The following is a 27,081-nucleotide window of genomic DNA, read 5'->3' as shown; positions in this document are numbered from 1 at the left end:
TCGGAGGGAGTGTGTGACCTGTCTTCGTCGTAAAACCACCCTCTGGCTACTGGTTTTCGCTCCAGATGGAGGTGCTGGAGATGTGGATCCTCCTTCCACCCTGAAAATCCGCCGGTTCCTCCTCCCGGCCCTGGCTCACAGGAGGAGGTGGGCTTGGAAAGCCTCCCAGCTGGGCTTCTGTCTCGGGCAGTGGTCTCCCCTCAGAGAGGTCCCCGCGGAGGGCCGAAACTTTGTTCCCAGAGGCTCTGCGGCTCGGAGGGCCTGGCTTCCAGTCTGCCTGTGCCCCTCCCCCCAACCCCCAGGCTGCATCTCCCCCCCCCGGCCCATCCCCCAGGCTGCATCTCCCCCTTCATCTCTGCTCCCCAGCCCACCAGCCTGACACGTGATGCTTAATTACCACGGGGACTCGAGTGACAGCCCAGAGCTCCCTGGGAGTGTTTGATGCTCTGATGCTGTAATATCTGATTCCGATTCTTGGGGGTTTCTCTGCCTTTCATTTCAAATTCTGCTTGTTTGTGTCACTTAAACATTGATGCGCGCTCTCAGCAAGGACGGGCTGTTTTGTATCTGCTCTTTGAAACATCCCAACCTGCCCACTATGCTGTTCACCTCAAATGGGTGAATTACACGCATGTCATTTATATTTCACTAAAGCTGTTTTTTCTTAAATGTCATTTTTAATAAGTTCCCACCCAGCTCAGCGGGTGCACACACCACAGACACACCCCTTCCAGGGCAAAGACAGGAGTAAAGGAATGCAGAAGCATGGGCTCTGCCAGGTGCCCGGGGTCCCGCCCCCCGAGGGGGTGCACTCCAGGCCCGGCTGGTGGGGCTCTCGCGGGCCTGGTGCGGGGCAGGTACGTGGGGCAGATGCTCAGTTAATGCTCGGGTGTCGTCTGTAAGGCCGCGAGCCTGTTTGTTCCTTGCTTAAACCCAGGCCCTGCCCAGTTCCCAGCAAATAGAGGGCCAGGATTTGAGGAAGGATTGGTGTCCAGCTCACATCTCAGAAAAGTCTCCCAGGGGAGTGGAAGGGAGAGACCCCCATTTTGTTTTGTCCTGCATCTGCGGGGCAGGGGACGCTGGCTGGGGAAGGGACTGGGGTCCGTGTGGGCAGGTGGGCCGGTGGGCCTGGATTCCTGTGCCTAGGACGCGTCTGTGCTGCCCCTGGTGCCTGCGGCCGCAACTGCAGATCCTCTGGGCTCCCTAGTACCCATCCGGGAGGCATGGGGCTGGGGGCCGGCTTGGAGCTCACAGCCAGAGCTGGTGCTGGGGGACCCCCACCCAGATCCAATTAAGCAGCCCATTCCGTCCACACCCCTGGACTCCGGGGACTTCACAAACCCTCCCAGAGTGGGAGGCAGAGGCGCCTGACACGCCCTGTGCGATGAGGCCCCAGACGGGGGAGCCACCTTCTGATAGCAGCCACGAGCCAGATCCCTTCTCTTCTGCTTCTTCCAAGAAGCGTCGCTTGAGAGCCGCCATCGCTATCCTCCGGCCCTCAGGAGAGGAAGCAGACAGGGTCGCGACCCAGGCTGGTCACGGCTCTGCCACATTTGGACATTTAGGGAAAGAGTAACCCAGTGCCGGCTCTCACCTGCGTGAGTACACGTGTTCACGCACATGTGTGCTGACCGCAGCGCTGGCCACCCTGACCGAATCCCAGCACGCCATGACAGTGGCGGGAAGTGGGACACTGGCTGAGGACCCAGCCCCCCCCCGCCACGAACCTGGGTGCTGGGCCCTGAATGGAGGAGACTCTTGGGTCACAACTGCGGAGGGGTCATTTCGAAGGATGGGGGGACACCCACCGGGGGAACCCAGCCAAGCGAGTGCTCACCCCGGGCAGTCCACGGCGAAACAAACTCACAAAAGCCCACTTGGAGGATTTGCAAAGCTGCCGAACTTTGCAGATTTGTAGAAATAAAACACACGGGGCAGGAATATATGCTTTAAATATTAAAATATATTTACATACCCACAGTTTTAACTGAGATTACCAACAACAGACATTCCACGCGAGTCCCGACGCCCTCCAGGTAGAATTCACAAGTGCTTGGCACACCGTCAGGTAAAAACCAAATTCTATAAATAGGTGTTTATGCAAAATACGCGTCCATAAATACATCCTTATGCAAGTCGCTCCTGTCCTGCTGCAGCGCTGTGCGGCCCCAAGGACGGGAGGCGACAGCAGGTTTAGAACACACGCAGGAGAGGGGTCCACGTGGATGTGCCCCGGGGACGGCAGCCCACTGGCCTCCTCTGCATCAGGAGAAACACAGGAAGTCAGCGCCAGGCCGCGTACAGGATGGTGTGGACCCGCGCAGAAGCACCGCCAGCTCCAGCTCACCCACGGGGGGTGGGTGCTTTGTCCCTTCCATGGAGCAGCTCCAACAGCGCCAGCATCACCGGCCTTAACGTCTCCAGAGAGAAGAGAGCTTGTAAACCGCCGGGCAGCCACCAGCTCCACATCCGCCGTTCAAAGGAGAGATGCCAGAAGTATCTCCCCGAAGTCCACAGGTGGCCTCGCACTTTTCGTAACTACTGACGGAGTTACGTAGGAATCGCACACGTTGCTTTAGAAGCACAGCTGTTTGTGTTTCCGAGGGATTCTGAGGCCCCAGGGCATGCTATTTGGCTAAGTCCGTGGGAGAGGGCCAGAGTGTGAGCGGACCAGAGAGAGGCAGCCCTGCATCCGGCCAGGAAGTGGGCCACTCCTTCCGAGCCAAGAGCTGGTCACCCCACTCTCTCTGGCGAGGTCTGAGGGGCTGGGGCAGGGGCGTCCATTCGGACGTCTTGCATTCTTTCTCCTCGGTGCCTTTGAGGCTCAGTCCCCCCAGACCCAATGGCAGATTTTTGCAGGGTCCTCAGTGCTGGGGATCAATCAGGGAGGGGTCACCCCTTCCGGGGAGAAATTAGATACTGTTCCTAGGAAGTGCCGTGGCAGGCCCGTGCCCCTGGGCAGGCGGGTGGGCTGTCAGATGTCGCTCTGGATCTGGAGGGCTGAGGGGGCTTCCTGAAGGTCCGTGGGGTTGTCGGAGGCTGAGGACTGGCTGGGCAGAGAAGCCTCCAGGCCGTCCGAAGACCCCGACAGGGGCTTGTACAGGAAGCAGGCAGTGGTGAAGAAGATGAAGCCCAGGACCTGGGGAGAAGGGAGCCGCTGGACCTCTCCTGAGCCACCCGCCCAGCCCCGGCTTTCTCACGAGGTCCTGGGGAACCAACCCTACTCTGGCCAGAGGGTCCATCCGTTCTGCATAGCCAGTCCCTAGCCTGGACCCCAATATTGTTAGGGGGGAATGAAAAGTATGATTTGACTTAAATACAGAGGCACTGGATGAAGTGGAGGTGCTTGTCGTGGGCTGAACAGGGTCCCCGCAAAAGGTGTGCCCAAGTCCTGACCCCCGGAACCTGTGAATGGGACCTTGATTTGGAAATAGGGTCTTTGTAGATGTAATTAAGTTAGGGATCTTGAGATCACTCTGGGTTAGGGTGGACTCCAGATCCAGTGACAAGTGTCCAAACAGAGAAAGGGGAGGAAGGTTTAACACAGTGACACACAGGGAGCAGCCCCGTGATGACAGAGGCAGAGACAGGGTGAGGAGTGTACAAGCCCAGGAGCCCCAAGGATGGAGGAGCCGCCAGGAGCCGGGAGGGGCACGGGACAGAGTCCCCTCAGAGCCCCCAGTGGGGGACGGGCACTACAGACACCTTGATTTTGCACGTCTGGCTTTCCAGAACGAGAAAAAATGAATTTGTTTGAGCCACCTGGTGTGGGGTCTTTCGTCATGGCCACCCCAGAACCTAAGTCAGAGGTGGCCAGCTTCGGCGGTCACTCCACCGCAGCCACCACCTTGAGCTCCCTGGGAATCACGTGCAGCCTGCAAGATGACAGTGTGGGCGCGCGTGCTAGCCTCTGTACACGGGCGTATGCGTTCAGCGTGTGAACCCTGGGTCTCCTGTAGCACCGCCCAGGCAGATGGGCCTGAAGCCACAGGAACGAGAGGCTGTTTCCACCCTGTGGCCCCGTGAGCGAGCGGGATAGCTCTTCGGGGGTGCACCCGGCTGCCCCCACCCCCGCTAAAATTAGCACTGACTCTGGGAGCCGATCCTACCCCTATGCCGAGGCCGCGGGGGGACTGTCTGGGCAGACAGCCGTCCCGGGGTCCAGCCTGCCGCTCTGGCCGAGGGACCCTACAACACAGGGAAAAAGGAAAGCAAGGGCCGGCTCCCTGCGCGGGGCGCGTCTATTTGAACTGACCTGTTTGTCCAGAGCCGCGCAAGTCCCTTCTCACACTTGGCTATTTTTAAGCTAATCTTCGGGGAGATAAACCCAAGGGTGGCTGAGAATCCTCTGTCTCTGAGGCCCCTCCCGAAAAGGCTCTGCCAGTGGGATATTCCCGAGTCCACCCTCCACCCAAAGAAGAAATCCAAGACATTCTTATATACCAGCCCTAGGATTTCATTTTATTTGGGAAGTTGTGTGCCTTTTCCTCCAACGGAGGGCAACTCAAAATATAAATACTATGCTTCACCCCACGTAGCATACGCCAAGAGATACAGCAGGAAGTTTCCATTAACAGCTTGAAAGCAGAGGGTCAGGCTAAGAAGCAGGAAGTAACTCAAGGCCCACTAAGGATGGAGAAGGAGAAGCGCTGCTTGTGGACCCAGCCAGGCGACCCGGCCCAGAGCAAGCAGGCCTGCCCGGGCTCTTGCAGGGGGAGCAGTTTTGATTTCTCCAAAGCCTTAGCTGACCAGAGCCCAGGGGCAAACCACCAAGCCGGGATGGTGAGGGCCCTGGAGGGCAGGGGGCCTGGAGAGTAAGCCCCTGTGACCTGGGCCTGCTGTCCCACTGTTCCCACCACTGGCATCACGGCATCACGATCCCCAACAACAACAGCTCGAAAGGGGGAAGGATCCCACTTCTGGAAGCCAGGCTGCAGGATGATGCCCGGGGTTCCAGTGGGAAGATCCCAGTGGCATGCCCAGGTGCCCGAGCTAGTTGGAAAAGGCTCTCGGTCCTTTGGAGCAGACTCTGGGACTCCTTCCCGCCGCCAGTGCACCTGGGGGCGAGGCCACCCCACTCACCTTGTACGCCAGCCCTGCGATAAGCAGGTACTGGCTCATGGCTGAGTTCTGGTACACGAAGCAGGAGCCCTGCTGGCCGCACTGCGTCTGCCAGAGCAGGCATGCCTTGTCGATCACCCAGCCGAAGGCGATGGGGCCCGGGATGCCCCCTGCGGAGAGAGGCACATTCAGTACCCGGACAGCCTGCGGGGGCGTCCAGAGACCCAGACCAGGCGGGCTCTAAGGAACGTGGCTTCGGCCACTGGTGTTTACAGTGGGTGCAAAGGGGGCTTAATGTTCCTTTCTCTGGGGGCTTGCCTCCATGCCGGGAGATCCCCCACGGTCTTCGGCTGGTGGAGCCCGTGTGTTAATGAGGAAATGGGTCCCTCTGGGCAAAAACATGGCCATGGGTCCCTCTAGCGGACTGTTAGGGAATGGAGCCCTTCCCCTAGGTGGGCACAGCCTCGTGCTGGGATGCACACCAGCCTGGCGCGTGCCCTTGTGCAGTGAATGCACACCACAGCTATGCATGGCTCCCTCCCACAGCACAGTACCTAGAGTTCTAACCACGATCCACTGGATTCCTAGTGCAAAGGATCGCTGCTGGTCACAGACACACCTGTAATGGAAAACCGGCGCATCAACGCCCGGGAAGCGTGGCCAAGTCACACCCCACGCCAGTGGCCGAGTCCTGGCCGAGCCCCGGGCCGCATCCCCAGGTGGCAAGCACCTCACAGAGGCAGTTAGCGCTCTCCTTCCACAGCTTTCCGGGGGCCCGGCACGTCCCCCGCAGGGGTCTGCAGAGCTCCGCCTTGGCTGCAAAGGGAAGGTTCTGGGCCGGAGTGAACGCGGGCCCGGGCTTACCGTAGAGTTGCCGTTAGTGCAGGGACGCTGCTGAGGAAGGTAAAGACAATTACAACGAATATGAAAAGCAGAAGGAGGGGCTTTCTCTGACAAGTTGAAGTGCATTTCCCTGCGGCAGCATGGCCAAAACCAGAGGAAAGATTCTGAGGGACACAGCTACAGTCTCGGTACACCTGGGGAGCGCAACAACAGCGCTGATTACGGGAGGAAGGCGCGGAGGCCGCCCCGCCCCCGCATCCGGGCGCCACCGACCGCCTGGGCAGCAGCCACGCACGCTCACCTTCTGGCCACCGGGGCCAGGCGAGGCCGCCTCCGGGCACCCCGCGTGGCAGGGCGAGTAGTACATGAGGCCGTCGGGGCCACACACGGGGCTGTAGTGCTCTGGCTGGCAGCCGCAGGCGGCGTTGCAGGCGTCTGTCAGCCCCAGGTGGCCTTCGGGCAGGAGGCTGCGGGTGGGAGAGAGCGACGGTGGGGCGCAGGCCAGCGTGGGGTCTGGTCCCTGAGGGCCCACGTCTGCAGGTTTCCAAACTCGCTGGGTTTGTTCCACCCGAGGACCGGGGCTTCCTGCATCGCCTTGGCTCCTAGAATCGCTGGATGTGCTCAGAGCGAAGCAAACCAACCCTGCACGGCGCACTCCCTACCTGGCTTGGTTTTGGGTAGGCAGTGCGTTCACAGGGCTCGAAGTGCAAAAACTGCTTGAGTGCCAGGTGCAAAGCGTCCCCATGGCCCCGGTCCCTGCTCTACAGTGCAGGCGCGCGGACGTTCCACAGATCGCTTACCCACACTCTCACAGACACGCACTCTCCCTCTGCGCTCAGGTGGAGCACACTGCACACATCGTTTCGTCCTGCTCCTTCCTTTTCCCGCTCAGCACTATCTGGGACGCGCCCAAGGACTAGACTCCTCCCTATTCCGTGGTACCAAGCCCTCCACTCTGCACCGACTCTTGGCTAGTTTGGCTGAAACGGTACGATGGCATCCTTGCCCTCGGCACTCACACTGCCATCTCTACGGGGAATTCCTGGCCAGCAATCGCTCGCCTGCGTCTACGTCAGATATTCCCAAATCACCCCCAGCGGGCTGTTCCCCTCACGTTCCCAACGCAGTGACGCACGGGAGCCCCACTTTCCAAGACAACTCGTAGAGAGGAGGTGGGGCTGGGACTGTCCCGTTCTACAGACAGAGGACTGGGGCTCAGGTGCCGCGTGTGAGTGACTGGCCATCGGTCCCCACTGAGGACACCATCCTTACCGTTACGACCATCTCCAGTGACCTCACCTCAAGTGCCCGACACCCCCCGTCCTCCCCAGGGACCACCGGTGCCCCCAACAGGTGTGCAGAGGTCTCCCCTCGCCCAGGTGCCACCTGGCCCTTACCTCCCGTTGTAGCTGGCGGTCACGCCCGCCATGGGCACGTTGGGGCAGTGCGTGAAGAAGACGAGGAAGGCCAGCATGCTGGTCAGGCTGCAGAGCAGGCAGAACCTGACGATGCCTGAGCCCCGGAGCTTGCACTTGTTCACAAAGAAGCCGCCCAGGAATGTGCCTCCACCGCCTGCTGGCACCACCAGGTACCCTGTGGGGAGGGAGGGGCTCGGTGACGTCCCGGAGCCACAGGGGTGGGGCCAGCAACCCCTGGGCCTGGTCTCCGCTTTAGCGATGGGAGACAGAGGCTCACAGCCATGGCCCCAATCTGCGTGGCGGCGCCGGGCTCTGCTCTCAATGTGAGGACCCTGACCGGTGCTCACAGGGGACCTCGGAGCCTGGGGAGGCCACCCGGCCAGCTGCTCAGAGGCCCAGGGGTGCAGGGGCAGAGCAGGAGAGGGAGGAGGAGAGGTCCCTGGGCCCTGCCCCTGCCACTGGGGAGACCCAAGGACAATCGCGCTCCCCTGGCCCACACGGCCTCTGCGGAGTCTGACCACAAGGGGGTGTTTGGAGAAGCTGGTGGCCGCCGTTTGGTAGCAAGTTGGGCTTCATCGGCATGTGGCTTCTGCCCTGGGATGGGGTGCAGATGGGAGGGGGGCTCTCCAAGGGTGGAGGAGATCTCAAAGACCCTGGGTGCGGTGAGCCCGTCTCCCCAGATGGAGACCAGCTCTGGGGGCAGAGGGGGGGACCCAGAGGACACAGCTGTCCCAGGAGGGTTGTCGGCCACTGTGGGGCAGGGAAGCAGCTGGCGGGGGTGGGGCTCTTGCAGGTGGGGTCACAGCCAAGAGGCCAGCAAGGAGGGGAGTCTGGGGCACTAGTCACCGGGGAGCCCCAGTCTGACACCGTCCTCCCTGGGGGGAGGCGCCCGGCCAGGATCGACCCACATACACCTCCTGCCTGGCAGGTTCTCGGTGTGGCTGTGGCTGCCCCCCCTGCCCAGTGCTACCCGTGGACAGGGCCAGAAGGGGGGGGGTCTGAGGGGGACTCTCACTCTGGCCACTGAACGCCTCTGGTCAGGCAGGCCCAGGGCTCCAGCCTCAGGGAGACCCCGGGACACCCACTGCCTGGCTCACGGGGACCGCCAGGCCTGAGGGAGCATGGTGGGACCTGCCACCCAAACCCTCTCCGCCACAAGCCAGGGATGACGCATAAGGCCCAGGCTCTGGGTGGCAAGGGGGGCGGCAGAGAGAACGGGTCAGCAGGCTGTGTTTAGCACTTCCCAAGCTGCCCTCGGGAAGGACTGTCCTGCCCATTGCGGCGGCAGCCTTTGTAAGTGTGATTAGAGCTGTTGTGTAAGAGCCCAGACACCTGCTCCGGGGCCCCTGCCTGGGGGGGACCACACGCCCAGGATGTGCGCCCCGTCTTTCTAGAAGAGACCTTCAAAGGCCCCTCAGTCTCTGAGAACCAGTGAAAAAATGGAGGACCCCCACCACCACAAGATTCAGGGAGCATTCTCACCAAACAAGGTGGCAGCTTCCGAGGCACTGAGGCTGAACTGGGACTCGAGGAACTTGGGGCCAAAGGTGGACATGCCCGCGATGAGCGTGGCCTCTGTGGCCCCGGCGAGGCAAAGCAAGATGAACGTGGGGTTCTTCAGGAGGAGCCAGATGGAGCTGGATGTGGGAGGGGAATGGAGACCAGAGAGAAGAGACAGAGGGTCAGAGTGGGCCAGAGCCCTGGCCCTTCCCAACTGAGCACAAAGAGCCTGGTTCTGAGAGGGGAGTGGAGTGGGGTGTGGGAGAGCCAGGGAGCACCCCACATTTACTCCAGAGAAACCGAGAGTGGGTGTGGGGCTGGGCTGGGGCAGGGGGAGAGCTGGCACCAGGATCCAGAGCCTGTGGCTTGTTGTGAAAGCCGCTGTCACAGAGGTCAGCTGCAGTGGGGAAAGAGACCCTGAGTGACTGTGACACTGTTGAATCTGCCCCAGGGGCAGCCGGGAGAACCAGCAGAGGGGCCTGAGCCAGGAGCCAGAGGCTGCGGGGGAGGCGGCTGTCACCAAGTCCAGGACTGGGTGGCCCCCAGGAGAGGGGAATGGGGCCTGAGGGGTGGGACCACTTCTCAGTCGCCAGCTGGTGAAAAGGAGGGACAGAAATCCCTGAGGGTTTGGACCGAGAGGCCCCCTCCAAGGAGACCCCGTGTGGGCTTGGCTGTCTCTCCGACTTCTCTTGGTGTGCACCTGGGGGGCAGTGGCCGGTGTAGTGATGCCAGGGGCCTGAGAAATGGGCCTTGGACCTGGCCTGAGTGTTCCCCCTTGAACCCAGTGCACACGGCTCTACACCCCGCCTGCCTTTCCCGGGCCCAGCCCCTCTCAGCCACCGGATGGCAGGTCCAGGACTCGTGAGTGATGTGGGCTGGGGACAGTTTCCCCTGGAGCCCTGGGTCCATCTCGGGCACCCATGAGCAGGCAAAGCCTGGTGACAAACGACTGTGGTCCGACCCCTATCACAGCGGCTCCGACAAGGCTGCCTTTGCTCACATTCTCCGTGTCTGCAGCTAAGGCCTCCACCCAGAGAACCAGCCCCTACCGACCCTACGGGTCATCTTCCACCAGGAGGGAGACCTCCACCCGGCCAGCCGTCAATGCCGACACCTCCCTGTGCGTGTCAGAGCAGCACAGACACCCTGACACTCCGGTGTTCTTCGTTTTGAGGACACGGGCCAACAGTAAACTGGATTCTGCCAAGGAGCATGCAGGGTGGCCAGTTAGCCTTCGTGCCCTGGGAGGGAACTGACGCTAAGGAAGTCGCCCCCCACCCCCGGCCCCTGCGGCTTCTCAGGGTAACTGCAGAGCGGCCTCCTTCCCCATCCTGCTTCAAACAGGGACCCAATTCCTTCAAAACTGACTTTCAAACTCAAGGACTTGAAAAGGTTTCTTTCTGGTCAACAGCCCAAGTCCCACATCCATGAAGGAAACAAGATGCAGAGGAAATGCCATCCTGGTGGGGCTCTCTGGGAGCAGAGTGCGTGCGTGTGTGCACGTGTTGAGGGGAAGCCCAGGTGCAGCCAGTCCCTTCCCGGTCCTGCCCAGGCTTGCCCAGGCTTCAGGGATGCTCGCCTGGGCTCAGGGGCAGGTGACTCTCCCCAGAAGTATGTGAACTTCCTTATTTCTTAATCTCAGCCTGCAGGTTGCTTGGCTGCAACTCCCATGTTGAATTTGCTCAGAGAACTAGTCATGACCTTGACAGAGGGCCCATGTTCCGGTATTTATTTCACTACCAGCAACCGGTTTGGGGAACCAAGCCTGGGCATAACCTCCTTATCTCGGGCTTCCCCCCGGGTCCACTGGGGACCAAGCTGTTGACGCCCTTGGTGCCAGTGCTCCCAGGTGGCCCTGCCCCGGCTGCACGGGGCGAGCCTGCCTTGCCTGGGTGACCCCGTCTCCCTGGCCACTGTGGCCCTGGGCCAGCTCTGCCGGCCTTGGTGGCAGCCTCCTGAGTGTGCGGCTCTTCTGGGGGCTCTAACCAGGCAACGGGTAGCCAGGGGAGTTCCCTGACCCCACGTCACCCTCCCCGTGTTGAAGACAGACGGCGGGGGCTCATTCCCGCCACTAACAGCCTCCACCTGCCACGTGGACACTCACGGGCTCAGGAAGTTGCGGGGCAGGTGGGCGCTCAGTGAGGCCGAGGACTTGGGCAGGGGACTCTCCGAGGGCCGCCTCCCCCTGGCCAGGAGAGCCCCCCATGGAATGCCCTGATGAGGGGCACCGGCCGGCCAGGAGCCCCCAGCCCCACGCTGTCCCTCTGAGGCCCCAGCAGCCCAGGCTCTGTTTGTTCCAACAGTGTGTGAAGACAGCACAGTAAGACCAGGTCACGTACAAGATAAACAAGAGGTCACTGCCCGAGAGGAGGGGCGGCTGCAGGGCAGCGAGGACGGGCAGCCGGACGGTCCCCTCCCTGGAGCCCTGTGGGCACGTGCAGGTGACTCCCAGTGAAACGGTCAGAGAACGGGGTGCAGGGGTGACTCCTGGGGAATGATCTTGGGCGGGGTGGTCAGTTGCTTTCCTGGGGACTGTGGACAAGCTGGCTGTGGGGCAACTCGCTGAGCGTCGGGGATTCACTCTGTGACCATGAGGCGTCAGGCACAGCCCCCAGAGCCTGCCGTGCGGGAGCACAGACAGGTCCCTGGGTGCGTGTCTCTGGGTCCCCCCGCAGGCCCGGGAAGTGAGGGGTGGGCACCATGAGGCTGAGGCCCTGGGCCTTCCGTCGCACCAGGCCCTTGGTGCCCCCAAGCCAGGAGGCTCTGTCCGCTCCCCCTTAATCCCTTAGCCCAAGTTCTGGGGCCAAGCCCTGAAGATGGTTGGGTCAGAAGGAGATTTAGGGGCTGTGGGCTCCCCATGTGGCCCTGGAAGGGTCACAGGACTCTCCTAGCTTAGGGTCAAGACCCAGCATGCGTAGGACCCTAAAGGGTCTTCAGAACACACAGACACAGACAAGAGGCCCCCCAGGTCCTTACAGAGGCAGGTCTCTGATGGTTTTCCCGAAGTCGGGGTTGCTGGTCACCCTGTGGCTGCTGTCCTTTAACTGGTGTGTATCAGATGCTCTCATGACCACGTAGCGCTGGGAGCCTGGAAGGATGTGAACATCTGTGAGGGGCAGAGACCAAAGGCCCCGATGCCCCTCCTCCTGGGTGTGGGACCAGCCGGTGGACGAGGGCGCCCAGACAGACGGGCCGTACAGATGCACCACGGTGACCGGTGGCAGGGATGGCGAGGTGGGAGAGAGCCCACAGGCCCAACCTGGGACCAGAGGGAGACGGAAGGTATTGAAAGGGGCACCCATCCCCCGGTGAAACAAGCCTCTTCCGTGGTCCCCGAGCGGGCAGAGGCCGCAGGGGTGGAGGGAGCACACCGGCCGGGCCGCCCTGCCGGATGGCAGCCCCCACCCAGAGGACGACGATCCCGGCCCCACTGCTCCTGGCAGGCAGCAGGAGCAGGGCATGGGGTGTCCTGCGGGACGCACCCACCTGGCAACTGCCGCGGGTAGCCAAGAATGGGCATGGCGATGAGGAAGGCGGCCACTCCAGTGCCCAGGAAGCCCACCCACCAGGCACCGACCCACAGCGGGCTCTCGGTGGTCAGCTCCGTCCTGCGGGAAGAGGCACGTGGGGACAGCGTTGTGCTCACTGCATCTAGGGCACGCACGCTGGGCATCCTGCTTGCTGGTTGGTGAGAGGCGGAGACCAAAGGCTCTGCTTGAGGCCCCCGCCCTGATGCCCCACCACCCCCGGTCTGGGACCAGCAGTGGACGGAGGGCATCGGGACGGACACGGGGTGGACATGCACCAGGGGACCCTGCCCAGGCCCACCCCTTCCTCTGGGACCTGCGAGGCTGCCTCCCGACGAGGCCATAGGGGCTGGGGGCCCAGGAGGGGCAGGGCAGAGGGTGGGTGGCTGGTGCCCTGGCCTCGTGAAGCTCAGGGGGCTTGCCTGCGACCCCCGCCTGCACACAAGTGCACCTTTAAATTCAAAGGTACATGGGAAAGAACCCTGGGCTGGACAGCCAGGTGGACAGGAGACAAGGGGCTGGCAGAGGCCAGCCGGCTGCCCCCGAGTTGTGTTCTGGGGAAGAAGCTGGCGACTGAGCCAGTGCTGTGCTTTCCTGAGTTCTGTGAGCCATTCTAGCAAATTACTAGAAGGAGGGGTCCTGGGACCCTCCGCTTTGCAGCCAAGTTGGACAGAAGCGTGGGTAACCGGGAGCCACCACTGCAGTTGGCGTCTGAAGTGTGGGTGCTCTCGCTTACCTGTGGGGTCTGAGCTGACTCTGGAAGTCAGTGTCAGATTGAGGTGAACTGGGGACACCCAGCTGGTGTCCGGAGAATTGTTTGGTGTAGACCACCCCCCCAAAAAAAGAACCTCCCGGTGGCGGCAGGAAATCCCCTCTTGGTTCTGAAAAGGGCATTGGAGCAATTGTGGCCTGGTCCCTTCCAGCTTTGGGAGGCCATCCATCCATGCAGTCCCCTCCCTCAGGCCATACTCTCCAAGCTGCCCAGACTCCCAGGTCCACCAGAGCAAGGTCGGCCTGGACCTACCCCACCCGGGCCGCCGTCCTCCTGCACCAAGAGTGGGCGTCTTCTCTGTGGGCCCAGGTCACTCACCGCTGGCCTATTTCGGTGTAAATATTCAGCAGGGCACCTCCGACCAGGTAGCCGGCTGCGGGGCCGAGGATGGCCGCGGTGTAGAAGATGGCTGGAAGGGAAGCAGAGCTGTCGGGGACCCGCTGCGCTCTCTGCGCCACCCCTCCGGCCCACCTAAGACAAGCCCCGCTTGCATTTCTGCACCTCCACCCCTATCCCCAGGCACGAACTCCTTTAAACTGGGGTTCTCGTTGCACAGTCTCCACTGTGTCTGATATCGGCTGGCATCAATCTTTCAAGGTGTTTTAAAATTATTTCCCTCAAAGCCCCTATAGACACCATTTGGACTCTTTCCCCCTCAAAAGAGCAAAGATCCTAAGACTCATTTTGCAGGATGAGGGCGGCACCATGCAGCGCTGCAGGCTCACCCGGGTCCCAAATGCCCCCGGAATGGCAACCGCTACGTGACACGGATGAGCAGAGTCCAAGGTGGACGTAATGGAGCAGAACAGCGGGCAAATCCGGCTGGGCCGGGGCGTCGGCCGCGGGCTCTCCACTGACCCCGACCCCTTCCCTGGGAGAGCTGACCTCGCAGGAGGGATTCGGAGAAGCGGCTGGCCTGAGGCTGAGGACGCGGAAATCTCACCCCAGATAAACGAGAGGGTCTCGGGGGCAGCTCAAGGCTCGAGCCCAACCCCCGAGGGCGGCGTGGCGGCCCCCAGTTCTGCAGCCCAGCCACCAGCCGAGCCCGGCTCGCGGGATCTTAGTTCCCTGACCAGGGATCAAACCTGGGCCCCCTGCAGTGGCAGTGCAGAGCCCTAACCACTGGACCACGCGTGTCCGCGCTCCAGACCCTGTGGGATGTGCCAGGGGTCGGGCTGAGGCTGGCGAGCACCACCTCCATCACCTGAGGTGTCACCTCGCCTAGGAGCACCTGGGGCCATTTGGGGCCGCGTGTGGCCAACAGGGACACGCATGTAGGGGGCTTGGACGGGGCAGGGCTCTGAGTAGACGGCCGGCTGGCGTCACCACCATCACACCCCTCCCACTCACCGATGTAGACAGGCGAGTAGCTGGACTTGACATTCTCGTCCAGGTAGGTGACGCCCAGCGTGTAGAGCGGGGTGGCGCCCACGCCATGTAGGAACTGGCCCAGCATGAAGACCAGCTGGTAGCTGGACAGGCCAGAGGCGTGGCCCCTGCAGGTTGTGCTGTGGTTGGCCCGGCATGTTCCGACGGCCTCGTCCACCTGCACCTCGTAGGGGCCGGTGGTGAAGTGGGGCAGTGAGAAGACCAGCGAGCCAGCGCCCATGACCAGCACGCCCCAGCCCAGCCAGCGAGGCTTGTGGCCGTGGCCTCCGAAGTAGCCAACGAAGGTGAGGCAGAGACAGGCGGCCACATCGTAGGAGCTGGCGATGAGGCCGCTGTGGTAGCTGTGCAGGTCGTAGCGCCGCTCGATGGATGTGATGACAGTGTTGATGAAGCCATTCACTGTCATGCCCTGCAGGAAGGAGGCCGCGCACAGGAATAGCAGGAAGCCCCGGGGTGTGTTGAAGGCCTGCAGGCACGTGGGCGCGAAGGCCCGCCAGCCGCAGGCCTCGTCCGGCCGCCCCGTCGCCACGTAGCGCACCTCCCGGGCCGCCTGGGGCCCATGCTTCTCGGGCTGCGGCTGGCACAGCGGCTGGCTCAGGGGTGAGCCGAGGGACGCCCGCCTGCTGGGGGGCGTGCAGTCACACTCGCTGTTGGTGGCCAACGGGGGGCCGGGGAAGACCAGCTGCGGCATCTCCGAGGGCGTGACAGCGATGGCAGCGGGAGTGGATGCGGAATTCCAGCGGCGGTCCGATCTGCGGGAAGAATCCATCTCCAGGAGAACCCTCCCCCGGCCTGTCCCCGGGGGCACCGACGGCTCTGCCTGTCCGCTACCCAGCCTAGTGAGGGCAGCCCCCGGCCTGAATGAGGCCACAGAGCTGAGAGTGGAGCTGAGACACAGAAGGACTGAATCAGACGCCATGTGAGCCCCTGGTCCACCCCGACCCGCACCCCCCCCACGGCCTTGGCTCGCCGGCCTGAGCTGTGCGCTCCGCCAGGGGCAGCTGACCGTGCCCGCCCTCAACTCCAAGCCCGGCCTCCATTCTTCCCTGAACTCACACCCGGCCGGCCTTGTGCTCTTTAGCATGAAAGGGAAATCCAACTTAGTCCAGCGTGTGGAGAGTGTGGGAAGTGAGGAAGGGGGTACAGGCAGGCCCACCCGGGCCCCCGGGATGGCACCGGGCGGGAGGGTTGGCTGGTGCTGGGCCTCGCCCGTGGCTGGTGTCTCGAGATGCTGAAACTGCTGCAGGTCGCAGCCCCACAGACAGGTTCAAGGGACACCGTGCCAGCACTCCATCTTTCTGCAAACCCCCAGCCCGGCCTGTTCCCATTGCCCTATCTGGGCCCTCACTTTGACTCCCAGCCCACAGACCAAAAGGACCTCAGTCGGGCCTGAGAAATGGCTGCATCTCGAGGCTCCCGGGGCTCCCAAACACCCCCAACACCCCCAAGCTTTGAGAAAAGGTGGGACCTATTGCCAGGTAAACAGATCTTTCTGGGCCCCCCAGGTGGCAACAACCACTCTGCATCTTAAGAGGGAAAGCGCTGACTTTCCTAACAGGAGTAAGCCGGCCAGCACAAGTACAGTCGCTGTGATAGGAAACACCTGACCTTGGTTGTACCCACAGCCCCTGGGGCCCTGTGCGAGGGTCTTCTGCCGAACTCAACACACTTCCATCGGGTTACCTCTCGCTATGGGCTGAACCGTGTCCCCTGGAATGTGAGTGATTTGGGGGGGGGGCCTCTAAGGAGGTGACAGGTAAAATGAGGTCACGGGGGGGGGCCTGGTCCACTGCGGCTACTGTCCTTTAAAGGAAGGACTCTGGACCCAGACAGGCACACAGGGAGAACCCGCTGTCGGCCACTCAGGGCCCGAGGCGGCCTCAGACCCCCCACTGCGCACGGGTGTCAGTGATGTCGGGAGAGGCCGCTGCCCAGAGGGCTGCCGCTGCCCCCAGCCTTGTCTCAGGTTAGGCTTGGTGGACCGAGTCCTTCAGGCAGCTAGTCACGGAGCACCACTCTGCTGGGCCCTGAGCCGGGGACGCGGAGGGCAGAACGGTGGTCCCCACCCCCGGCCCGAAAAGATACATCCTCCCGACCGTGAGCATGACCTTATTTGGAAAAAGTGCCTTTGCAGGTGTGATGGGTGATTTGAGATGAGGTCCTCCTGGCTTGGGGAGGGCCCCAAATCCAGCGACAGCGTCTTATTAGAGAAGCCACATGATGGCGGAAGCAGAAACTACAGTGATGAGGCCAGAAGCCAAGGACGCCTGGCGGAAGCTGGAAGAGGTGGGAAGGACCCTCCCCCGGAGCCTCCGGAGGGAGGGCAGCCCTGCCCCCACCCTGACTTCAGACTCTTGGCTTCCAGAACTGGGCGGGGAATAGAGTTCTGTTCTTTTAAGCCCCCAGTTTGTGGTCCTTCATTACAGGACACTCACGCAGCCCCCGAGGAGGCCCGGCTTTCAGGACACCACAGGCCTGGAGGGAGGTGGAGTCTAACAGACACTCAGAACAGGACGTGAGCCCAGTGGTGAGTGCAGAGGGCGGTACCACTGAGAGTCCTGGGCGGCGGGGCGGGAGGGGACATGGGGTGCCTCTGGGGGAGCTGCGCCTGGCAGGGGCCCAGCTGGCAGAGGGCAGAGAGGACTTTTCAGCCGTGCTGGCCACAGGCAGATCCTTCAGCCCTGGCGACGACAGGTTTTTGGCTTCTGTGGGCTGGTTTCTGTTTGTTCGCTTGCTTTGTTTTGTTTTGTTTTTTGTTTTTTGGCCAAGCCACGTGGCATGCGGGCTCTTAGTTCCCGACCAACGGTCGAACCTGTGCCCCCGCAGGGAAGCTCAGAGTCCCAACCCCTGGGCCTCCAGGTTAGGACTATTTTTAAACAAAAGATTGGCTTTATCTTGTGTTAACCTTGCAAACTGGGAAGCGGCCCAGGGTGAGGGGAGTGGGCCGTGGTGGGACCACACCCGGGTCTGGGAGGCAGTTTTGCGTGTGGGGGGGTCTGGGAGCTCCGCCTCTCCTGATCCCCTCGCACCCCGTGCGTTGAGGCTGGGGCGCCAGGTCTTTCTGTCAGACCTCTGCCTCTCCTCCGCCGCGCTGTCTTAGCTAATTTTAGCCTCACCCCGGCCTCCTCTCCGGCCTTCCCTGGGGCCAGGCCGTGGGCGCAAATGCCATAAGACACTGCAGCATCCCACTTCCTGGCAGAGTCTGAGCTCCACGCACAGCCCATCGTACAGGAAAGGGAAGTCCAGAGGAGTCAGGGGTTTCCCCAAGGCCACACAGCCATCCAGGGCCAGTTAGGACGAGACCACGTGGTAAGGCTTCAGAGCTCACGAGCACGCTGGCTGTCCTCGCCAACGTTTCACTCAAAGAACCAAGACCAACTGTGTGGCATTGACACACGGGGCCAAGTCTTTGCTCTGGAAACTGGACTGCCAGGCGATCGGCGGCCAGATGTCGAGGCCTCCCGCCTGAGTCATTCCCCAGGGCCCGCGACCACGCCCAGGGCTGTATGTATAGAGCCACCACCTGCTCCGTGCACCCTGGCGCGCCAGGCTCAGTCACACGGATGAGGAGGGTGCCCACGGAAGGAGCAAAGTTCACGCCGCGTGAAGGATCGTCAAGCCTCCAGGAGGGACAGAAAGCCACGCACCTGCTCCCAAAACAGGCACGGTAGGCACTTGGGCCGCCGTGGAACAGAGCAGACGGTGACAAGCGTGAGCCCCGAGACAGCACAGCGCTGCTTCCCACCAGCCCCGCGGCTCAGACGGGCTCCCGAAACAGAAACACGGAAAAAGCTCGACCTTGCCCAGAGGCGGCTGCGTGTTCGTGCTGTGGGGATACATTCCTCTGCCACGTGCACACACACACACACATCTGTGCACACACCTTCCACACGGAAACACGTGAACGCACGCACATAACCAGCAGGGCCCTGGACCCCTTCCCAGCTGGGATGGACCCAAAGGGAAGGCATCCAAGCGGGCCGAGGGGCAGCGGCTGCTCTGAGAGGTCGCTCCAGCGGCCTGTGGGGATGGACGGTCAGTACTGCGCCGGGGAATTATTATTGGTGGGTGGGCCTTCCTAGGAGGGATCTGCAGAACCGCCTCCCCCCCCCCCCCGCTCTTTTAACCATCCTGCCCATCCCCCGCAAGGAGAAATGCAGGGGCCGGGACGGGAAGGATCGGACCCCAGCAGGGCTAAGGAGGCAGCCAGATCGCTGAGCTAGCGCGACTAGGGATGGTCATGAAGAAATAGAGTCCTTCCTATTTGAAAATAAAGCCCTTAACAAGACTCCAGTGCCACTGGTGTGTGGCCCAAACAGCTCCACGTCAGCGTAAAGTTTACCTGAGCTAAGAGCTCTGATCTCTGACGTAAACACATAAAGTCAACCTGCGGTCCCGCACATCACTTGCTTGTTGATTCAGACTGAAAATCCCATCTTAGACACCAGCCAGGCGACCGGCGGTGGTCACCACCCGCACGGGATGAGAAGTAAATGGCGCCGCTCGGGTGGGCAGCCCCGGGGTCTCCTCCCTGGGTCCGTCAAGAGCAGCTGTGATGGCCAGGACACAGCAGCCTGAGTGCAGACTGCACGCCCCCGCCCGCCTTCGAGGCAGCGCGAGGACAGCGTCTACCCAATCTCTCACTAAGCCCAGATTCTGCTCCACCTGCTGTGTTCCAGTCGGAAGGCGTTCGCCCTTACCAGCAACGTCTTGATGAGAAAGGAGGCTGGGCCCTCCCATGACGCAGGCGCCGAGGTGTGAGGTGTGGTGGGGGTGGGGGGGAAGGCGGACAGAAACACCTGCGACGTGGAGCCAGTGTGTCTGGAATGTCCCCTCCGTCGGCAGGCAGCGCCGGATCCTGGGTCCGGGGCTGTGTGACACCTGGAATCTCACAGCCACGAGGACGGTCACACGTTCTCGGGTCTTCAGGGGGAGATTCCTGAGTTTGTACCCAGATCTCATGCGGCTGTGCCCGGGCAACACATGCTGGGCGTGCACGGTGTCAGGAGACAGCTCCAGAAATGGACACAGACAGTCATGTTGACGCCTGCCCCGGACTTAAAGGACACTTTGCTGTGTGTGCAGCTCGAGGACTGAATCTCACGGCAAAGGTCTGCTGCATAAACGGGCCTGCAGGAGCTGCCAGCTCCAGCACGAGGGCATCTCAGCCACCGTGGCTGAGTCCAGGACGCAGACTCGGATGTGGACTGGGTGGGCACGGCCAGCTGCTCTTGGTCTCCCGGTCAACAGCACCCTCACGACAATGCTGCTGGGGCCTGGGGGTGCAACGCAGGCCACTCGGGGTGATTTCTTTCCTGGACATGCTTCTGAGAGGGCCAGAGTTGACTCCCCGCGGGGCTCAGCCAGGAGAAGGTGACTTCATGGCTGGTGACTCCCTGCAGGTGGCCAACCCCCATTAAGGCCAGGCTGGTGGCCCCGAGGCCATTGCCTTTCGTTCCTGTCTCAGGTCCCTGTGGTCAAGCTGGTGGGAGGGTGACAGGGGCTGCAGGGTCCAGTGGCAGCACCACTTAGATGCCAGCTGGCTCCCCCAATGAGTGGACACCACAGCTGGGCTTGGGGTGGAAGTCAGGCCTCCCCACCAACTCCCCCTCTGGGCACTGAGAGTGTGCACGTGGCCTACGGTTTCTCTCCGCTTGGAAATCGTTTTAGCAAAAAAGAGTATCTGCTTCCCACCTGCTGCTGAGGCCTGATGCAAGGTGTGGCGCCTCTTCCGGGACCTGAATTCTCGGGCTTGGCTGATGGTTGAGCGGGGCCCTGGTGACTGCAGCCAAGCTGGGTGGAGATTGCACCCCAGGAAGGACGGGCCAGCTCCTGCCAGCATCCCAGGTCCAGTGCACAGGTATCCTCACCTGAGAGACCCCGATGCCATCTAAATCCCGGCCTCTCCTCCATACTCTCTGCGGAGCCCACGCCTCAGAGTCTGGTGCCTGGTCCATGATCTCAGAGCCAAGAGCAGAATGATTATAGCTTCTACCTGTCGGTCTGGTGGGTCCCAGGGCGCCCAGACATTGCGCAAACATTCCAGGTGCGGCTGTGAGGGCGGTTCTGGAAGGTTCTGGAATCAATTAGCATTTGAATCGGTATATTTAGAGCCCATGGGCCTCATCCAATCAGCTGAAGGGCTGAATAGAATGGAAAGGCTGAGCCCTGAATTGCCCTGCAGGGCTGCCTTTGAACTGGGACCGGCTTTCTCCTGCCTTCACTCACACGGAAACATCATCGCTCTCTCTGGGTCTTGAGGCTGCCGGCTTTCAGACGGCAGCCACGACATCACCTCTGCTGGGCCTGCAGCTTGCCGACCACGTATCTTACAAAGTCACGTAGGCTGAGTTCCTAGAATTAGTCTCTTTTTATAGCGACCTATCTGCTGTTGGCTGGGCTTCTCCGGAGACCCCTGACTCATGCAGCAGGTAGCCCTGCGCCAGCACCTGCTTGTGCGAGGCCTGTGCCGGGCGGCGGGTTTGGGGACCGCGGGACACCGTCCTGTCCACAGGAGCTCACAGCCGCCACACCCAAGGCTGTCCCGAGCCAGCAGCAAACTGTCCCAGCTGCAAATCCAAACAGCGCAAGCTGCCGAGAGCCGGTGGCAGCAAGACACATACAGCTTGGAGCCGACAAAGGCCGGGGAGCTGGGCTGCAGGGCAGGGCATCTGACAGGACGCCGCCACCATCACATCGACGCCCGTCCCACGGGCCCATCTCAGCTGAGCCCCCTCCTGCGCACGGCAGACCCGTGAAATCCCCCACCACGGGCGCACCCACGTTAGGGATGTGACTTTCACCCCCGAGCCGGGCACCCTCCCCCGGGCCCCGTGCTGGACCGCCGCCCTAGGACAAAGTCTCCGGGGTGCTCCAGCCATGTGACCCCCAAACTGGGGCAGCAGGGCGCTGGCGGCCCTGGAGCCCCCGCTCAGCCCTCAGGTAGGCCTCCCTGCTGTTCTGCTGCCGGCATTCTCAGGGAAAGACGTCTGAGGCCGGGAGCAGCTCTGATGAAGCCTTTGACAGCTCTCCTGGCCTTGGAGAACCCCTCCTTGTACAGAGAAGAGACCGTCCTCCTCGCAGGAGGCACGCAGCTCTCCCCAGGGAGCCCCCTCTCAAGGGGGAATCTTGTCCCACCCTCCCGGGCTGTCCCCGGCCAGGCGGCAGCAGGTCGGCAGCAGTTGGAGGGGCCGTGGGAGCATGCCCCACTGCCGGAGGCCTCCCTCCCCTCTCCCCTGGGGAGAGTCAGAGCCTGCGGGGTTGGGCAGGCTGACTGGCAGGGGGGATAATGTGTACCCTGGGGCCTCAGGCCAGCAGCTCTGCACCCGGGGTTTCAGCTGGGCGAGTGAGGGTGTGTACGCGTGTGCACACGTGTGAGCGTACTTTTGTGTGTGTGCACGGCTATCTTAGCAGGAAACCACAGGTTTCTTCGGACTCCCAAGCTGGCCTGGCCCATCAGCTGAGCCCAGAGGTGTCTGTGCCAAGGAACTCCCGGCCCCTCCCCCACTTTGCCTCCCTCCCGCTCCTCACAGCCTCACAAGCTCCCCCGCCCTCCGACAGCTGTACGGTAGGAGGTCAGTGGCCCCCACTTGGGTGGCTCGCCGTAGCTCCACCTGTGAGAGCTGAGATGCTGGCGTCAGTCAAGGACTGAGATGCTTTTCATATCCACATGCGTGGCTCTGCCCACTTCTTTCCTCGGGTCTGCTGCAGCCATTTACTTCTCTCCTAGCTGAAGGCTGTCCGCAAAGCGTAGCGGGCGGGAAGGGTGCAGGATTACCCAGAGTAACGTGCTAAGCCTCAGGTGGCGGCCCCTTGGCCCCTGGGCCTCCTCGGCCTGGGTTCCCGTGGGACAGTCTGGCTACAGCTGGAGCAAATGCCCCAAGGGGCCTGAGGCTGAGCCACGTGGGGCCCGTCCCCACGCCAGGGGTGCTCCCGGGCTCTGTCCTGGCCACGCTGGGAGCTTGGCAGCCAGGGAAGAACCACAGGTTTCATTTCTCCTCTGCCTCGCGCTCCAGCCAGCAGATGCCTCGACCTGACCGCCCCGAGGCCGCCAGCCACAGTCACACGGCCCCCTCGGCCGTGCTCCTGCCTCCCCGCCTCCCATCCCTGCACGTTCAGTACCCCACGACCCCTGGGACCCTGCAGGCCGCTCTCTCCCCTCGCCTCCCAAACCCAACCTGCTCTCTCGTCCTCCGAGTGGGTGAGTGGAGGGGGCCTTCAATTCCTAAAGATGAGACTCAAAGCTATTTATGGAGCAAGCACCGGGTGGCAGGACCTGGGTGGCCACCGCAGGGCTGGCGCCCCCTAATCTGCATACCTGATAGCCACACACACAGGTGAGTGGGCAGGAAGCTGGCTGCTTTGCATGGAGGCCACAATGAAGGACTGTCTCAGGGAGACCTGGAAAGACCCGTCCCTCAGGGAGTGTCCTGCTGTCTCAGCATGGATGTTCCTACTTCCACCCTGTCTCCACGGCCTGAGCCCGGTGTGTGGGAGCGTGGTGTGAGCAGACTTGCAGAGGCCCTCACGGGTTTGGGGGTGCCGGGGAAGGTTCCGTCCACGTGAGGGGCCTGCCCTGGCGCAGGCTGGACTCTGCCACTCCCAGGTGGCCCCTTAGGCCCTTGGGTCCAAGTACCAGGCCCACGGCATCTGCCGAGAGGCAGGGCCCCGAGCAAGCTGGGGTGGGAAGGGGGCGTTGCCCTCAGCCCAGCATCCTGAGCCTTCTGTGTTTTGGGTGGAAGGGCAATGCCTCAGGTACTCCCAAGGCTTGCTGGATAGAAAAGCCACGGAGCAAAGGCGGCCCCCGTGGTGAGGGAGCTTGTGTGGTGCCTGGCAGTGTGGGCGGAAAGGACCCGCTGCAAGCAGCCCCCAGCCAGGAGCCCGCAACTCTGAACCCAGGAAAGCGGACCCAGCCGGCCTGGTGCTTGGACCTCAGTGGCCTCACCGGCCACACCGTGGGTGAGCAGCTCACGTAAGGGACATGTGGTTTGTGAGTGCATCTCCCCACCCCCGGAAATGTGGTCCAAGAGGCTAATTCTGGGTAATGCTGCGGGAAGGGGGCTGCGCCGTGGCCAAGGGCAACAGGGATGTCTGAGGCCAGGGGGCTGAAGGCTGAGCCGGGGCAGTGGCAGGTAGAGTCCCCACGAGCAGCCTGCAGGAGACACAGCCCGGGCCCCGCGGGCGGCAGATCGGCTGGTCCCCCTCCCCCGCGGCAGGGCCTGGCTCCACCAAGTCACTGAGAGCCCTGGTCACCTGAGGCCTGAGCTGGGGCCCCCCTCCCGCTGCTGGGGCAGGATCCCGGCAGGCCTGTCTGGTTACCTGCCGTGGAGAAGACGGGGGTCCTGCCCTGATGTGGACGCCCATGCCCACCACGACCACACCGAGGTCACACAGCAGCTGAATGTCCAGGAACAAAAGCGGCCAAGAGTCCTGATTACTGCATACGTCCCCCCATAAGCGGGCAGTGGGCTCTTGGCCACGCCTGAGCACGGGAATATTGCCGGGTCTCTGTCCACTCCCCAGTTGGAGGAGACAACGGAGGAAGCGGGAGTGTGGCCAGGGCAAGTCCTCTGGCCCCTGCCGGGCCCTCTGCACCGGCACAGCTCCATCCAGACCGAGAGCAGTAGGCTCTGTCCCACTACCTGCTGGCTCTCCAAGTTGAGTTGCTCGGAATCGGGCACTCAGACAGGACCGGATGCCAGCCCCAAGACCTCGTTCACACAGCCCTCATCCTGCCTCATTCACACGGCCCTCATCCTGACCTCCAGGCTCCCAGCCACCTCACCACAGCGGCGGGGAAGGGCGTGGTTGGGATCTGCCCAGCACCTGCTGCAGGGACTACACCCGAGGAACCATGGATTAGGTCATAGCCACCCGGGACGGAAGCAGCCCCGTGAAGAATTTCCAGACGATATCTGCCAGCCCTGCCCAGCAGGATGGGTCCTGCTGATTCAGGGCAGTCAGGGGTGGGGGGGTCCAACCAGGAGGGCTCTCCCTTCCCTCCCTCCAGCAGCACATGGGAAAGCTAGGCTGTGGAGGCCCAGAGGCATCCTGCCTGCATCCCACAGGCCTGGACTGTCCTGGCCAAATGCTCTTGTCCCCTTAAGTGCCGCCCATCTTTCGGTGGCAGCAAAAGACACCCTGCTCTGTGTCAGGCCTGGCCCTCCTGGGCCTCCTTCTCCCCCGGGAACAGAGCTGTAAAATGTCTGGAATCACACAAATGTGGTTCAAATCTCTCCACCACGTTCTGCCTGTGTGACTTTGGACAAGTGCCTCGGTTTACTCATCTGTGGAATGGGAGTGATAGTAGCTCCCTCGTGGGTGGTGGTAAGGATCCAATGAGATGATGCTCAAAGCACGCAACACAGGGCCTGCACATTCTAAGGGACCAATAAAGACGCCTGTGGTCGTTATGATTACTGCCGGTGTTAGATTCACCCTCCAACCCGGCTAAAACCAAGTGCTTTCTCTCCTCTGAAGTCCATCTGCCCACAGCACCCCCATGCTCACGGTTCGCCGCCCCGCCAGCTTCCTGGAGCCAGTTTCTGATTAGATAGAGGAAACCCAAGTTCCCCAAAGCACCGCGAAAAGCGGCCACTAGGAAGCTGGTTCCTTCACTGTGGAAAACTACTGCAGCTCCTAGCGGCTCCAGACAGAAACAGGCCCCACCACCAAGTCTGACCTTGGCAGCAGGAGCCTCCAGGCACCCACATGGGGGATGGGGCCCGGACCCCACTGCCTGATGGGCTTCTCCCCACCGGCTTCCACACCGCCCAGGCTTGCTCCTCCGGGCTGGAAATCTCAGCGTCTGCCTAGGTTTTCCCGTCCGGAGCCAAGCGTGCCCACTGGGTGCAGAGGGTGGGCCCCTCGTTTCCATCCTCCCTCAGCCTCCGCCTGCACCCAGGGGCGCCCGGTCTTCCAGTGCCGGCTCTCTACCGGACGCGGGGACCTCGCGTAGTGGGGCGGGGACAGGGGCGTGGCCCGTATCGCCCAGGCTGGGACCAGTCCCTCGCGCCCACCCAGTAGCTCGGCCCGCGGGGCCGGCTCCGCCCGCGCTCCCCTCCCCGAGGTGCCTGGAGCGCGGCTGGCGCGAACAAAGCCCTGCCGCCCGCGAGAAACTTCAGTTCAAGACGATTTCCTCCTTGACTCAGCGGCAGCGGCATCCGCCGCAGGTGTGGGCCCCGCCGCAAGCCTGCAGCTCCGGGAGGCTCATCTGTCCCTGGTGCGACTCTCGTGGCCTGCGCCCGCGTGCGCGCCCGGCCACCTGCCCCGGCCGCTAGCCCTGGCCGCTCGCTCCAACCCCGCCTGACCCCAACCACCATCCATCCCCTCCCCCTCGGCCCGCCTCCTCGGAAGCTCCCCGCCTGGGGAGCGGGCAGCTAGAAGGGGCGCATTGTGCAGCCGATTCCCTGGAGGCAGGCGGGATGTGGGGTGCTGGTCCGCGCTCGGTCCCGCCTTCCCGGCCGCGGAGGGGCTTGGGGCGCACTGCCGGCGCCCCGAGTCCCGCCCCGCGCGGCCTCCCCGATCCCCTGGTCCCCGCCCAACGTCTGAGGGCACCTGCCGCGCTCCTGACATCAGCAGGTCTGGGCCCGGCGCACCTGGGCGGCGCGCCCACGAAGGTGGCCTGACCCTCCGCGGCCCACGCTGCCCCGAGCACTCACCGTCCAGAGGACCCAGCCGCCGCGCTGCGAACCAAGCTCTGGCTGCCGCTCAGCGCCCACTCCAGCTTCATTCATCCCCTCCCGGGCCCGCCCCGCCGCGGGGAGGAGGCTGCCCGGCCTCACCTACTCCGGCCAATGGCTGTGCCGAGCGGTCTGGGGCCGCGCCCCCCCCCCCCCGGGCCCGCCCACTGAGAGGTGACAGGCCTGAGTGCGCGGCTGGGGAGGGAGCTGGCGAGGGGCGGGGCCCGGGGCTGGAGCAGGGAGGAGGGGGCGCGAGACCCGACGGGGCGAATGGAGGAGGGGCGGGGGCTGGGACGCCCCTCCATCCCCCAGGTCGCCGCCGCACGGGCACCGGCGCGCGCCTTCGCTGACTAATCCCTCCCAACCCCAAGAGAGCCCGATCTCCGAGCTACAGGCTGGGAAACCGAGAGCCGAGCGGTGAAGTGTGTTCCCCAGGCCGCGCGACTACTCAGTTTCGAACTGACTCGGAATTGAAGCAGGGCGTGTAGGGCCGAGACCTTTGGGAGAGGACGTGGGAGGGAGGGAGTTTCCCGCACTACCCCTTCGGCAAGGCCACCTGTGGCCAGGTGGGGGCCGGGGCAGAGGCGCAGGAGTGGTCTAGACCCAGGCCCGGGCTGGGACGCCCACCTGGGAGCAGCCCCTGTGGTGGGCCCCCGGCGCCCGTGGGAGTTGGGAATGCGGGTTTGGGGACGTGCCCTGGGCGCATGGTGAAGCCAGCACCTTCCCCTGGGGAATCCACTGTTTTCCGTCTGTTGCCTTTTCAGTAAAACGATCCTCTTTTGACGTCAGCGCTGATGTCAGGAGAAGGGGAGGCACCAGACACACTGCCCTCAACAGGGGGGCCTGTTTGAATCCTCCCAATATTCCTGCTGTGTGACCTTGAACACAGT

The 27,081-nt window shown here is 62.8% G+C and overlaps 1 protein-coding gene across 1 annotated transcript; it reads right to left on the bottom strand.

Annotated features, from left to right (window-relative positions):
* Positions 1-1,943: 1,943 nt before the first annotated feature.
* On the bottom strand, positions 1,944-26,164 carry SLCO4A1 (solute carrier organic anion transporter family member 4A1). The gene is given in 16 exon segments (XM_089895445.1): positions 1,944-2,966; positions 2,968-3,165; positions 5,074-5,231; positions 5,616-5,680; positions 5,926-6,098; positions 6,206-6,371; positions 7,302-7,497; positions 8,805-8,959; positions 11,799-11,910; positions 12,309-12,430; positions 13,440-13,530; positions 14,472-15,774; positions 23,829-23,991; positions 25,446-25,546; positions 25,549-25,611; positions 25,613-26,164. Coding segments are annotated over 16 exon segments (3,339 nt in total). The 5' UTR covers positions 25,832-26,164; the 3' UTR covers positions 1,944-2,912.
* Positions 26,165-27,081: the final 917 nt, after the last annotated feature.

This window comes from Delphinapterus leucas, chromosome 15, assembly GCF_059928025.1.
Source record: "Delphinapterus leucas isolate spDelLeu-1000000601 "Yukka" chromosome 15, BTC_Dleu_Yukka2, whole genome shotgun sequence".
Classification (NCBI taxonomy): Eukaryota; Metazoa; Chordata; class Mammalia; order Artiodactyla; family Monodontidae; genus Delphinapterus; species Delphinapterus leucas.
The sequence above is the reverse complement of the archived record's forward strand: the minus strand, read 5'-3'. Positions and strand labels throughout refer to the sequence as shown.